This window comes from Oncorhynchus tshawytscha, linkage group LG20 (genome assembly GCF_018296145.1).
Source record: "Oncorhynchus tshawytscha isolate Ot180627B linkage group LG20, Otsh_v2.0, whole genome shotgun sequence".
Taxonomy (NCBI): domain Eukaryota; kingdom Metazoa; phylum Chordata; class Actinopteri; order Salmoniformes; family Salmonidae; genus Oncorhynchus; species Oncorhynchus tshawytscha.
The window spans coordinates 41,436,984-41,452,144 of NC_056448.1; the positions used below are offsets into that span (position 1 = coordinate 41,436,984).

A 15,161-nucleotide genomic window follows, 5' to 3' on the forward strand; every position below is an offset into this window, starting at 1 on the left:
GTGATATTTCCCTGACTTAGTAGTTTAGATCTTGTAGTCACGTAGCCTTGAGCTCACAGCATTGAGATGGTGACCTTGTCCTGGTATAGCCTCGATCACCTAGACAAAGTTAAAACCTTGTATGTTTGAGTGCGCAGCCTTGGATACATAACGAAGGTTGAGTGCCAGGCCCATTACTCTGAATGCTTGGGAAGTTCATTAAGGCGCCTAATGTGCTATTATGGATTCTTTGGACATTGCTATTAATAAACACTACAAACTTTATTAAAATGGTGTTCTGGTTTGTAGCTTGTAATTCAGTAGTTTGGTCTGTTTTTTAGTTTTTTTACCTCCTTTTTCTCCCCAATTTTGTGGTATCCAATTGTTAGTTGTTACTGTCGTGTCTCATTGCTACAACTCCCGCACGGACTCAGGAGAGGCGAAGGTCGAGAGACATGCGTCATCCAAAACACAACCCAACCAAGCCGCACTGATTCTTAACACAGCGTGCATCCAACCTGGAAGCCAGCCGCACCAATGTGTCGGATGTTTTCACTGTACACCTAGCGACCTGGTCAGCGTACACTGCGCCTGGCCCGCCACAGGAGTTGCTAGTGCGTGATGAGACAATCCCTGCCAGCCAAACCCTCCCTAACCCGGACGATGCTAGGCCAATTGTGCGCCGCCCCATGGGCCTTCCGGTCGTGGCCGGCTCTGACAGAGGCTGGGCTCGAACCCAGAGTCCCTGGTGGCAATGCAGTGCCTTAGACCACTGCGCCACCCGGGAGTTTGGTCTGTTTTTAATGTTGATGATATTATGGTAATTAAAATATGGAGACTCGTGATGACCACACTCTGGTCTGGATAACACTTCCTTGAATCATGTCTTTATCTCACACAGTGATTTTATTGCAAGAGAGTGTACTATAGGGAATAGGAAGCTACAGCCTTTTAAGTTGTCCTTCTCATGTTCCTCTATCCAGGTATCAAAAGCTGCTCCCCCTACTGAGCTTCTCGCTGCAGTCCATCGACAACTCCCACTCTATGGTGGGCAAGCTGTCTCGCCGCGTGTTCCTGAGTGCCGCGCGCATGGTGGCCCGCGTGCCGCACGTCTTCGTCAAGCTCCTGGACATGCTAAGCGTCACCAGCTCCACGCACTATGCCCGCATGCGCCGCCGCCTGCTCGCCATCGCCGAGGAGATGGACATCCTGGACGCCATCAACCTGGGCCTGGAGAGCATGGAGCACAGCGCCAGTGAGGCGCACCAACGGGCCAACGCCGCCTTCCTTGAGCCCTCCGCACCTCAGAACTCGCCCAACATGACCGAGAGCAACACCCCGACGCATACGGTCCAGATGACCAGCGGGAAGGGAGGGAGAGGTTTCTCGGGCAATGTGGGAGCGAGTCCTGAGGATATAAGTGAGAGGTTAGCGGCCATCTCCACTAGCGCTGGGCGTCCCAATATGGCCACTTCCACGTGCGGTGGGGCCCTGGCCGAGCACCAAAAGCCCCCCGTTCAGGCACGTAACCGCCCCCTCAGCCAGTGCCTGAACTCTACGCCTACCAGCCAAGCCCCCAGCCTCCCCTCGCCCTCCGCCTCCCACCCTCCCCCCTCCTTCCCAGGACCTGACAGCAGTACCAAACCCCGGCCCCAGAGCTTCGTCCCCAGCAAGCTAGCGACAACTGCCCCCTCTGCTTCCTCCTGCTCTCCAGGCTCCCAGCGCAGGTTTCCCCAGCAGAAGCCCTTCAGCAACAAGGACCCAGAGAAGCAGCTCCCCTCCCCCTGTTTCACCCAGGCCCGACCCCTCCCCTCCAGCCAGATCCACAGACCAAAGCCCTCCCGACCCACCCCCTCCGAGGGGGCCAAGACCCTCTGCACCTCGCCCACTCCAAGAGCCTCCAAGATGGGCATGAAGCTGGACCTCCAAGGGGAAAAGCCCAGCCTCTCCACCAGCGCCTCCGGAGGTGAGGGCCCCTCCACAGGGGGCCACATGGGGGGTGCCACCACCCTCATCAGCAGCGAGGACAGCTGCTTCACCCCTGTGGAAGAGAAGTTCCGTGGACTGGACGCCTCTGCTGAGCTCAACTCCTCCATGGAAGACCTCCTGGAAGCATCTTTGCCCGTTGCCGGCGACACCACCACCGTCACGTTCCAGTCGGAGGTGGCCGTGCTGTCGCCGGAGCGGGCTGGGGACGGGCCGGGAGGAGGTGGAGAGGTGGGAATGTATAGCGAGGACGTGACGCAACACCAGAAGTGCAAGGAGAAGATGGAGGCGGAGGAGGAGGCGGCGCTGGCTGTAGTTATGGCCATGTCCGAGTCGCAGGATGCGCTGCCCGTCATCCCCCAGCTGCAGGTGGATAAAGACCAGGACATCATCATCATCCAGGCAGATGTGAGTCAACGTGCACCTTCAGGAACATATGTCCCTACAAGACTTTAGACATCCTCAGTGTTTCCTAAACAAAAGGGCAGTTTCCCAGACACAGACGAAGCCTTATGTTTCTCCATTAGGCTTCCCTTTTCTCCAGGACTAGGCTTAATTTGTGCCCAGGAAACTGCCCCAGTAACTGGCTTAATAACTAACATATAAGTAGAGAACATTGTCACACCCAAGGTCAGAGAATACATGGGAATAATCATTCATATCAACCTGCCAATGTTGACTGAAGCCCTAAATGTAACCCACAGTGTGTGTGTGGTACCAGGTCTATTGCTTATACACATGCTGGCTGTGGGAAGCCTACCACTTCATGGCTGAGCCGTTGTTGCTCCTAGACGTTTCCACTTCACAATAACAGCACTTACAGTTGACCGGGGCAGCACTAGTAGGGCAGAAATTGACGGTGCCACGTTGAAAGTCACTTATCTCTTCAGTAAGGCCATTTTACTGCCAATGTTTGTCTATGGAGATTGCATGGCTGTGTGCTTGATTTTATACACCTGTCAGCAACGGTGTGGCTGAAATAGTCGAATCCACTCATTTGAAGGGGTGTCCACATACACGTGTGTGTGTGTACAGTTGAAGTCGGAAGTTTACATACACTTAGGTTGGAGTCATTAAAACTCGTTGTTCAACCACTGCACAAATTTCTTGTTACAAACTATAGTTTTGGCAAGTCGTGTGTGTGTGTGTGTGTGTCATACTGACATGTTGTCATCCCATGCTTCCCCAGACTCCAGAGACTCTGCCTGGCCATACCAAAGCCAAGCAGCCCTACAGGGAGGGCCAGGAGTGGTTGAAGGGCCAGCAGATCGGCCTGGGGGCCTTCTCCTCCTGCTACCAGGCCCAGGACGTGGGCACTGGCACCCTGATGGCAGTCAAACAGGTGAGAAGACCGACGCATGGCAACCACAGATGTCTGCCCTGATACACACCTGTTGATGTCAGAGAAATAGATGGTTATAAAAATGAGTCCTAGCCAGTCAGAGCTCTTACCATAGTGCATATACCTATTCAATGCTTTCCCATCTACAGGAGTGTTTAGGGAATAAGGGCTAGGTGTTGTTGCTAGGTGGGGCCTATGGGTCTCTTGTGTCCCCTGGTGCAGAAACTCTGGGGATTCCATGTCAGTTGTGACTTCATTTTAGCTAGTGACCTCAAACTGAGATATTGCCCTTAAAGAGAATGTCCAGCTCTCTTCCCCTGATAACCCTGTGTATGCATGTCCTCCCCGACTATAGGTGACCTATGTCAGGAACACATCGTCGGAGCAAGAGGAGGTGGTGACTGCTCTGAGGGAGGAGATCCGGATGATGGCCCACCTCAACCACCCCAACATCATCCGTATGCTGGGGGCCACCTGCGAGAAGAGCAACTATAACCTGATGGTGGAGTGGATGGCAGGTAAGGACCACTCCTCTACTGCTGATGATGATGATATCCCACATTGAAAAAGCCTTAATTGACTTTTGGATGTTTGTTTTTTTGTTTCCTGCTTTCCTCATTTGTTCAATTTAATTTGGATTTTTTTTTTATACAAAAAACTAATGAAATTTGATAATAGTTTTCTTGCTTATATTTGGTGTGATAATTCATTATTTTGTATTTATTGAACTTTTCAGAACTGGGTACATAAAATAGTATTACTTGAACCTTTAATGAGTTAATATGTATCAGTTAACTTCCTGTATGTAAATAAGACAAGTCATGTCCAATTGGAACTAACCAGAAGATGAACTTGATAGTAGATATTGTAACACTTGACCCCATCCCTACTATAAACTATTGTCCTTCCTCCTATAACAATCACATATGTTGCCCCTGTAGAAATAGAAGAACTGGGTGTATTATTAGTAGGATAAATAGTCATTATTTCATGGGTTGATCCTCTCTGTTGTGTCCAGGTGGCAGTGTGTCCCATCTCCTGAACAAGTATGGGGCCTTCAAGGAGGCTGTGATCATCAACTACACGGAGCAGCTGCTCCGAGGCCTGGCCTACCTCCACGAGAATCAGATCATCCACAGAGACATCAAAGGTGAGGGCAAACGCATACACGCCCTCTAGCGCACAGGAAGTCCCTGCTGCTATTGAGCTGCCTGTCACAGGGTTCAAGGTGGGCTCTCAGGGAAACACTCATTCGACGTGTTTCACCTTTTAGGGGTGGAACTTTGGAGACTGTGAGTGGTAACGAACTGCTGCTGCACTAATTGTAAGACGCTCTGCAGAAGAGCGTCTGCTAAATGACAAATGTAGTGTAACAATAAGAAACTATAATAAGGGCTTGTGATTTGTACTGGACAGGTCAGGAATAATTAACTAGAGACTAACTACTCGGTTTGTACTGGACAGGTCAGGAATAACTAACTAGAGACTGACTACTGGGTGACTAGTCAGAACACACCTCACCCTACCTCACCTGTTATGGCATACAATAACTCACCTTCTCTCCCCCTGTCTCCTCCAGGTGCCAACCTGCTGATTGACAGCACAGGTCAGAGGCTGAGGATAGCTGACTTCGGTGCTGCAGCCAGACTGGCCTCCAAGGGCACTGGAGCAGGGGAGTTCCAGGGCCAGCTCCTGGGAACCATTGCCTTCATGGCCCCAGAGGTACGCCTGGATGAAAGGGAGAGAGAGTAAATCTGTGTTTAGAATTAGCGTTCTGTACCTGGCCTTTATAGTGCAATCCTTTTGACTGGAGCCATTTCAGACACAGCCTAACACACACACACACACACACTGCGTACAAGTGATGGCTCGCATAAAACTAGTAAATTCCGCCACTTAAACCTATGTCCTAAGATCAAAACCCCCCAGTCCTCTGTATCCTCTTTGTGGAGAGGGTCTGAAAGAGGAAGGAGCCGAAGCATTAGCCTTCTGTGGGGGCTGTTCGTTTTGAAGAGAGCCCTGATCATGCTGGTATTAAACTGGGCTGTCATGCTGTGGGAGGCCTGGGCAGTTGAACTCCTTCCTAATTAAACAAGGTTTTTGGAACCACTACAATAACAAGACATTAAGGGGTCGGCCTCCATTGTGGGGGTCTTCTCATTCAAAGGGGATTAAAATGCTCTTACATTTGGGAGTTACTGAGAAATCTAAATCCACTTTAATTCAGTTCTGTAGCGAACACGTGACTCTGAATGACCAGCATAATGGCGGTTGGGTTTCACTGCCGGGAAAAAAGCTTTGTCGGAAGCAAACAATATTTTAAATGGCCTTCCCCCAAATGTACGTAAGCAAGATTTGGCCTGGGAATAAATTGAAGCCATAGTCATGTGACAAATGTAGAAACAGGGCAACTAAATAGACACAAAACATAATGGCAGTCTATGGGAGGATCCGTAATACATTGAACTCCTTTTGGTTTGATGTTGTGTCCACCCACCAAAAAGTGGTCTGCTGTGTAACTATGCCACTCCTCAACAACACCCAGGCAAGTGCTATAAAATAATGACTTGCTATTTCAATCATTGCTGCTGCTATTTGCAAATGCTAGACTATGAATGGAGTAGAGTTAAGTATGTGTAGTGGGAGCGTGCAGTAAAGGCTTAAATTCAATAAACGTCACGCAGTTGTCCATATGTTGATACCTTTTTGTGTACGGTTGACTCTGTAGGTGCTGCGTGGACAGCAGTACGGCCGGAGCTGTGACGTGTGGAGTGTGGGCTGTGCCATCATCGAGATGTCGTGTGCCAAGCCCCCCTGGAACGCAGAGAAACACTCCAACCACCTCGCTCTCATATTCAAGGTGCCACCAATACAAGCACAGCCACAAAGTTAGATTATTAAGGAAACCATGTCTATTCCGTTAGATATGTGATAAATACATTTTATAAAAAAATGTGATCAATGTGTCTTCACGACCAGAAATATCCTATACCTAGAAATGTTATTAGTACTCTTTACCATTACCGTTGAATATGTGACCCACTAAAAACCACAGTCACTGTTTTACATCACTCGATAGAATTGGCACAACACTTACTGTTTTAGGATTGATGTACACGTATAGCTATAAAATACATATACCTGAAAAAGCACCCTATTGGCCTGTTTCATCCAAAGGTTGATTGGGTTTCAACAGTAGCATGACCTCACCCTCCCTCCCCCAGATTGCGAGTGCCACCACGGCGCCCTCCATCCCTCCCCAACTGACCCCTGGCCTGAGGGACGTCACCCTGCGCTGCCTTGAGCTCCAACCTGCCGACCGGCCCCCATCCAGGGAACTCCTCAAGCACCCCGTCTTCCGCCTCAACTGGTAGTCCCCAACATCCTCCCACAGTCCCCAACATCCTCCCACAGTCCCCAACATCCTCCCACAGTCCCCTAGCCTCCCTATCCCATAGTGTCTACTACTGAAGGCCCAGCCAGCCTGCCTACTTTTCTCTCTTCCTCCCACCGCTGACAATCAGACCAGCCTCCATAACACAAGACCAGCCTACCTAACCCTAGACCGACCTCCATCCACCACCGACCAGCCTCCCTAACCCTAGACCGCCCTCCATCCACCCTAGACCGCCCTCCATCCACCTTAGACCACCCTCCATCCACCCTAGACCAGCCTCCCTAACCCCAGACCAGCCTCCCTAACCCCAGACCAGCCTCCCTAACCCCAGACCAGCCTCCCTAACCCCAGACCAGCCTCCATCTACCCCAGACCAGCCTCCATCTACCCCAGACCAGCCTCCATCTACCCCAGACCAGCCTCCATCTACCCCAGACCAGCCTCCATCTACCCCAGACCAGCCTCCATCTACCCCAGACCAGCCTCCATCTACCCCAGACCAGCCTCCATCTACCCCAGACCAGCCTCCATCTACCCCAGACCAGCCTCCATCTACCCCAGACCAGTCTCCATCTACCCCAGACCAGACCCCAGACCAGCCTCCATCTACCCCAGACCAGCCTCCATCTACCCCAGACCAGCCTCCATCTAACCCCAGACCAGCCTCCCTAACCCCAGACCAGCCTCCCTAACCCCAGACCAGCCTCCCTAACCCCAGACCAGCCTCCCTAACCCCAGACCAGCCTCCCTAACCCCAGACTGCCCTCCATCCACACCAAGCTGCCCCCAGTCATGAGCGGAGGGCCTGGGATGGATGGGATACCTGGGTAATACCCTCCCGTTCCACTACTATGGCCTCAAACTGCTGTACCTTTAGCACAAAATGCAAAAAGCGAGTCGCAAAAGTTCTACTACGAAAACGGTGCTTTCTTAGTTAGTGCCATGTTGGTATACTGTAGTCTGTATTGCTCTGTTTTATCAAGCCTCTGTTCTGGTAAAGAAATGGTTCCTTTAGCACTTTGGTAGCCATTTTGCAATGGTTTCGAGAAGTTCCTCTTCCCATTTTAACCCCCCGTGAGTCAACAAATAAGTCCTTAGAACCGCAATCTGGAGACGACGGAGTAAAATGGTTTTTATCACTGTTATGTTGTAACGTCGGGTCATAAGTTTCCGACTCGGTTTTTGTTTTTAGAGTATCCTATGTGTAGAAGAAAGGCATAATGAAGCTGTTTTAATCGATTGAATTTGTTCATAACTGCATTTCTATAAAGATGCTTTTAAGATGTGCATTTTACTGTTGGGCCATAAAGCTTAGTCGAATAATCATGAAGATTACTTAAGTATTTCAGGGAGCGGTGATTTATCTACCAGAAACATTGCTAGTTTGGCTAGCATAACGCTGAATGTGAACACTTATGATGCCCGCATTGTCTCAAATGTTATTTTGTTCTTTGATTATTTTATTTTTTTGAGATAAAGATCCCATGTATGAAGTTATGATTTTTTTTATATATATATATATATATACAATAACACCCCAAAAAGATATGAATATCTTTTTTTGGTGTTATTGTATATTCAAAGCTATCCTTAAGAGATTGAGACATTTATTGTGTATGGGCGTAAGTTTGCCAAACAACACTTTGATGTCGTACCACACTGTTAAAATGAAAACACCCTGTTGGTCTCTTAACTCTCGCTGTTACAATTGAGCCATGTGCATCGCACATATTTTAGCCTTTTTTAATAATTTTATGAGCCCTAAATGCTGTGTCCATACATTCAAAACCGCTATATTCAATATTGATCTACCATTCTTCTGGTGCTGTTCCTTTGTAGAATGTCACGCTACAATTCAACAATTAAATTTTTTATTCTTTTTTATCTTGGCTCTATTTTTAAAACAAATTGTTATAAAATCCATGTACATCTGAGGTTTTCTATGACTCTTCTATTTTCCATTGTGGATACTCTATATAATGAATATAAATGCTGTACAATTTTTATTTTTGGTGGAGGGATATTTCTGATTTAAGGCTGACTTTTCTGCTTAAATGTTTTACCATCTCTTTTTGATTAGAATTCTCAAACATGTTCCTAAATGGTGTTAATTTATGAACTATAACTCTCCAAGCGGTGGTGTTCTGGTTGTAATCCATTAAAGTAAAAGGATGATAATTAAGATGTGGAATGTTTCCAAAGTCAACCTTTTTTTAAAATGGGGAATATGCATTTAATTGCTATTTTTATTTGGAATCCCTTAATGGCAAGGGTTTGAGACAATTAAAAATATATATATAATTAAGCAGAAAATGTAATCTATTTAAAACAAATCCTATTCTTTACATGGAGTACAAGCTGATCAAGCTTGAAGAGTTAAATGTAAATACATGTGAAGTTTGGTAGCTAAAATGATTGTACTTGACTGTATTTTTATACTACACTCTTCCATTTTATTTTTTTGTTCCTGCTTCGGGTTATTTTTCTTATGCCTTTTTAAAAGCTTTAAAGTTATGCACTCTGGTCTTTTTTATATACTGGAAGAAAAATCTGTTTCTGTCATTCATAAAAGCTAATCAGTATTACTTCAATTTGTCATGTCTATAGTTCTTACCAATCTCTTAATGCCTTCTGAATCCTCTTGTCCACCTGTGTCTCAGCCAGCTTGCTGGTCTTTATCTATTTTGTCTTATTTTATGCTGATGTGATGTAATCTTATGTGCTTTTTTTGGATCTAAGCTGGACTGAAATTTGTGTGAAATTGTTTCCTGTTTCCTGTGTCACTTGGTGGTACTTTTTTTATTTGTAAAGAACATCTTGCTGTTTTATTCCAGTCTCTACTACCTCAGGTGTCCTATAGTCTCTTCTACCAAAGTTCACTTTCTCTCTCTCTCTCTCTATATATATATATATATATCTATATATCTATATATCTATATATATATATATATATATATATATATATATATATATATATCCTTTTTTTGACTTTGTTTTTTTTTTTTCAAAGATTTTCAGGGCTTAAGGGCTAACTTATATTAGCACCTTTACTGTGCAAATAAACTCATGAAATCTCTGGATTAATAAAAAAAAATGGCTTAAGCTGTATCCTGTAAGTTAAAATGTATCAAGATATTTTAATTATTACAATTTTTACCCCATTCTAAGCATTTTATTGCATAAATTGGAACTTATTTTGGTGTCTGTCTTTATGGTAAATAAACAAAAAATTGGGAAAAAGGTTTCTTGTTCCTCCTGTCAATTCTTTGTCAAAGCCTCAGAACCACAACTACTGTGTTCAATTTATCAATGGGCATACAGACGAGTATCATTGACTTTACTACGAGTTAGAACAACCTCTACTTCAGAATGCCGGTGCTGTTCAGGCCAACTTGTGTCTTCCCTTTTAAAATATAGGTTAACTAAACCCTGGTCATCTGAGATGGATCCTTAACAGGTAGCCTAGTGGTTAGAGCGTTGGACTAGTAACTGAAAGGTTGCAGGATCGAATCCCCAAGCTGACAAGGTGAAAAAAATCTGTCGTTCTGCCCCTGAACAAGGCAGTTAACCCACTGTTCCTAGGCCCTCATTGAAAATGATTTGTTCTTAACTGACTTGCCTAGTTAAATAAAGGTCAAATAAATAACTAGTCAGTACAGGACAAAGCTGTGCATAACTCTTAGGTGAAGGCCTATCAAAACCATGAACATTTTCCTTGAGTACAGCGTCCGAAGCATCATGTGGTAGGACTTGTTCTGGAGGATAGAGCTAGCACAATTACCGCGGAACCGCCGGTTATGGAGGAAGACCGTCATGAAAAGAAAATAACCAGACGTTGAACTGAAGACGTTTGTGCGGTTGAGTCGGTTTTTGCTGTAACATGGACTCTTAACGTGATTAAACTTTGTTGCTCCTTGCTGAAAAGAGTGTTTGTGGAATGGGGACACTCGTTGTCTTCATTCTGTTTCTATGGCAGCACACATTCACGAGGAGAACATGCCAGTTAAGATCATCCAGAATTCCAGACTGACACAGCCCTACTGGTGGTTGTGTTGGAGATGGACCTGTCAGTTGGTTCAGTACAAGTCACTCAGTGGAATACTGGCCTAAAAGTCTATTCAACCAAGACATGCTTTGTCTGACTTCAATAATAATATATATTTTTAATTGTAACACGCTTTTGAAAAACCCAAAGTGCCACCAAAAAATGTGTATATATATATATATAAAAGTGTAAGAGCTGTTTGAAAAGACCTGAAATGTCAACCTGTTTTGTTGGGATTGAGTTTATGCCTGCCCGATGACATCACCAGGCAGTAAATGAGTTAATAGAATAAATAAGAAAAGACCGTTCCTAACCCCTCTGCCAATAACAGCTAGTTTTCAGTTTTACCACTCTGACTGTCCTAGCTAAATTCTTGCTTGAGAAATTGCTCTTTACTAAGAAGCTATTTTTGTTTCATTTCAATCTACACAACACCCCATAATGACAAAGTAGAAAGGTTTTAGAAATGTTTGGTAGTTAATAAAAAAATTAACTGAAATCATATTTACGTAAGTATTTGTATTCAGACCCTTTTCTCAGTACTTTGTTGAAGCACCTTTGGCAGCGATTATAGCCTCAAGTCTTCTTGGGTATGATGCTATAAGCTTGGCACACCTGTATTTGGGGAGTTTCTCCCATTCCTCTCTGCAGATCCTCTCAAGCTCTGTAAGGTTGGATGGGGAGCGTTGCTGCCCAGCTATTTTCAGGTCTCTTCAGAGATGGCAAATGTCCGGGGTCTGGCTGGGAAACTCAAGGAGTTGTCCCAAAGCCACTCCTGCGTTGTCTTGGCTGTGTGCTTAGGGTCGGTGAACCTGGATCAGGTTTTCATTAAGGATCTCTCTGTACTTTGTTCTGTTCATCTTTCCCTCTATCCTGACTAGTCTCCCAGACCCTGGTTGTCCTTCTGGAAGGTTCTCCCATCTCCACACATGATGCACCTGAGCTCAATTGCGAATCTCATAGCAAAGGGTCTGAATACTTATGTAAATAAGGTATTTCTGTTTTTTATTTTCAATACATTTGCAGAAATGTCTTAACTGTTTTTGCTTTGTCATTATAGGGTATTGTGTGTAGATTGCTGAGGCTGAAATGTGACAGCGGAAAGTTAAAAAAAAATAAAAAATTTGCAAATGTATTTACATAAGTATTCAGACCCTTTGCTATGAGACTCAAAATGAATCTCCGGTGCATCCTGTTTCCATTGATGATCCTTTAGATGATTTTCACAACTTGATTGGAGTCCACCTGTGGTAAATTCAATTGATTGGACATGATTTGGAAAGGCCTGTCTATATAAGGTCCCACAGTTGACAGTGAATGTCAAAGCAAAAAAAAGCCACGAGGTTGAAGAAATTGTCTGTAGAGCACCGAGACAGGATTGTTTCAAGGCACAGATCTGGGGAAGGGTACCAAAAAATGTCTGCATCATTGAAGGTCCCCAAGAACACATTGGCCTCCATCATTCTTAAATGGAAGAGGTTTGGAACTACCAAGACTCTTCCTAAAGCTGTCCGGCTGGCCAAACTGAGCAATCGGGGGAGAAGGGCCTTGGTCAGGGATGTGACCAAGAACCCGATGGTCACTCTGACAGAGCTCCAGAGTTCCTCTGTGTAGATGGCAGAACCTTCCAGAAGGACAACCATCTCTGCAGCACTCCACAAATCAGGCATTTATTGTAGAGTGGCCAGAAGGAAGCCACTCCTCAGTAAAAGGCACATGACAGCCTGCTTTGAGTTTGCCAAAAGGCACCTAAAGGACTCTTGGACCATGAGAAACAAGATTCCTTGGTCTGGTGAAACGAAGATTCAACTATTTGGCCTGAATGCCAAGCGTCACGTCTGGATGGAGACTAGTCTTGATCGAGGGAAAGATAAACGGAGCAAAGTACAGCGAGATCCTTGTTGAAAACCTGCTCCAGAGTGCGCAGGATTTCAGACTGGGGTGAAGGTTCACCTTCCAACAGGACAACGACCCTAAGCAGCAAAAACAACGCAGGTGTGGCTTCGGGACAAGTCTCTGAATGTCCTTGAGTGTCCCAGCTAGAGCCCGGACTTGAACCCGATCTAACATCTCTAGAGAGACCTGAAAATAGCTGTGCAGCAACGCTCCCCATCCATCTGACAGAGCTTGAGAGGATCTGCAGAGAAACTCCCCAAATACAGGTGTGCCAAGCTTGTAGCGTCAAACACAAGAAGACTCAAGGCTGTAATCGCTGGCAAAGGTGCTTCAATAAAGTACTGAATAAAGGGTCTGAATACTTATGTAAATGTCATATTTCAATTTTTAATGTTTAATACATTTGCCAAAAATTCTAAAAACCAGTTTTTTCTTTGTCATGTGTATTGTGTGTAGATTGATGAGGGAAAAATAACTATTGAATCTATTTTAGAATAAGGCTGTAACGTAACAAAATGTGGAAAAAGTTCAGGGGTCTGAATACTTTCTGAATGCACTCTATATACAGGGAGTACCAGTACCAGATCAATATGCAGCTATATACAGGGTGTACCAGTACCAGATCAATATGCAGCTATATACAGGGAGTACCAGTACCAGATCAATATGCAGCTATATACAGGGAGTACCAGTACCAGATCAATATGCAGCTATATACAGGGAGTACCAGATCAATATGCAGCTATATACAGGGAGTACCAGTACTAGATCAATATGCAGCTATATACAGGGAGTACCAGATCAATGTGAGGCTATATACAGGGAGTACCAGTACTAGATAAATGTGCAGATATATACAGGGAGTACCAGATCAATGTGAGGCTATATACAGGGAGTACCAGATCAATATGCAGCTATATACAGGGAGTACCAGTACCAGATCAATGTGGACCTATATACAGGGAGTACCAGTATCAGATCAATGTGCAGCTATATACAGGGAGTACCAGTACCAGATCAATATGCAGCTATATACAGGGAGCACCAGATCAATATGCAGCTATATACAGGGAGTACCAGTACTAGATCAATGTGGACCTATATACAGGAAGTACCAGTACCAGATCAATGTGAGGCTATATACAGGGAGTACCAGATCAATGTGAGGCTATATACAGGGAGTACCAGATCAATGTGATGCTATATACAGGGAGTACCAGATCAATGTGCAGCTATATACAGGGATTACCAGTACCAGATCAATGTGCAGAGGTAAGGGGTATTTGAGTTAGATATGTACATGAAGGTGGGGTAAAGTGACTCGGCACCAGAATAGATAATAATAAGCAGCTATTTATGAATGTAAAAGTGTGTTTGTGCATTTGTGTTGTTGGTATGTGAGTATGTAGTTTATGTGAATATGTGTGGGAGTGTCAATGTAGTGTGTGAGTGTGTATATATATAGTCTAATGAGTGTGCGTAGGGTCCCATTAATTGACTATATAGCAGTCATGTGGCTTGGGGGTAGAAGCTGTCTCTGAGCCTGTTGGTCCAAGAGCCGACGCTCCGGTACCATTTGCCGCACAGTAGCAGAGTGAACAGTCTATGGCTGGAGTCTTTGGCAATTTTTCGGGCTTTCCTCTGATACCGCCTGATATAGAGGTCCTGCATGGCAGGGAGCTCGGCACCATTGATGTGCTGGGTTGTCCTCACCACCCTCTGTAGCGCTTTGTGTTCGAGGGTGCTGCATTTGCCAAACCAGGCAGTGATGCAGCCAGTCAAGATGCTCTCGATGGTGCAGCTGTAGAACTTTTTGAGGATCTGATGGCCCATACCAAATCTTTTCAGCCTCCCGAGGGGGAAGAGGTGCTGCCGTGCCTTTTTCACGACTGTGGGTGTGTGTGGACCATCTTAAGTCCTTTGTGATGTGGGTGCCAATGTAACAGTATAACTTTAGACCGTCCCCTCGCCCATACCCGGGCGCGAACCAGGGATCCTCTGCACACATCAGTCACCCACGAAGCATTGTTACCCATCGCTCCACAAAAGCCGCGGCCTTTGCAGAGCAAGGGGAACCACTACTTCAAGGTCTCAGAGCAAGTGACGTCACCGATTGAAATGCCTACTAGCTAGCCATTTCACATCCGTTACACCAAATAACTTGAAGGTCTCGACCCGCTCCACTACAGCCCCGTTGATGTGGATGGGTGCGTGCTCTCCCCTCTTTCTCCTATATAGTCCACGATCAGCTACTTGGTCTTACTGACGTTGATGGAGAGGTTGTTGTCTTGGCACCACACTGCTATATCTCTGACCTCCTCGCCATAGGCTGTCTCATTGCTGTCAGTGATCAGGCCTATCCCCGTAGTGTCTTCAGCAAACTTGATGATGATGTTGAAGTGTCATGACCAGCCTTTCAAAGCACTTCATAATTACAGATGTGAGTGCTACAGAGCGATAGTCATTTAGGAAGGTTACCTTGAAGCTCCTGTTAACAGGGACAATAGTGGTCAACT

The 15,161-nt window shown here is 45.5% G+C and overlaps 1 protein-coding gene across 3 annotated transcripts in view; it reads left to right on the forward strand.

The window, feature by feature from the left end:
• Positions 1-7,296, forward strand: part of map3k1 (mitogen-activated protein kinase kinase kinase 1, E3 ubiquitin protein ligase) — a 48,892-nt gene extending 41,596 nt beyond the window's left edge. For all 3 annotated transcript variants that reach the window (XM_024381776.2, XM_024381777.2, XM_024381778.2), the window contains exons 14-20: positions 963-2,373; positions 3,155-3,307; positions 3,663-3,825; positions 4,326-4,457; positions 4,887-5,029; positions 6,036-6,167; positions 6,532-7,296. In XM_024381776.2, the coding sequence (XP_024237544.1) occupies positions 963-2,373; positions 3,155-3,307; positions 3,663-3,825; positions 4,326-4,457; positions 4,887-5,029; positions 6,036-6,167; positions 6,532-6,681 (2,284 nt within the window). In that variant the 3' untranslated portion in view covers positions 6,682-7,296. The remainder of the gene's footprint in view (positions 1-962; positions 2,374-3,154; positions 3,308-3,662; positions 3,826-4,325; positions 4,458-4,886; positions 5,030-6,035; positions 6,168-6,531) is intronic.
• The last annotated feature ends 7,865 nt before the right edge of the window (positions 7,297-15,161 follow it).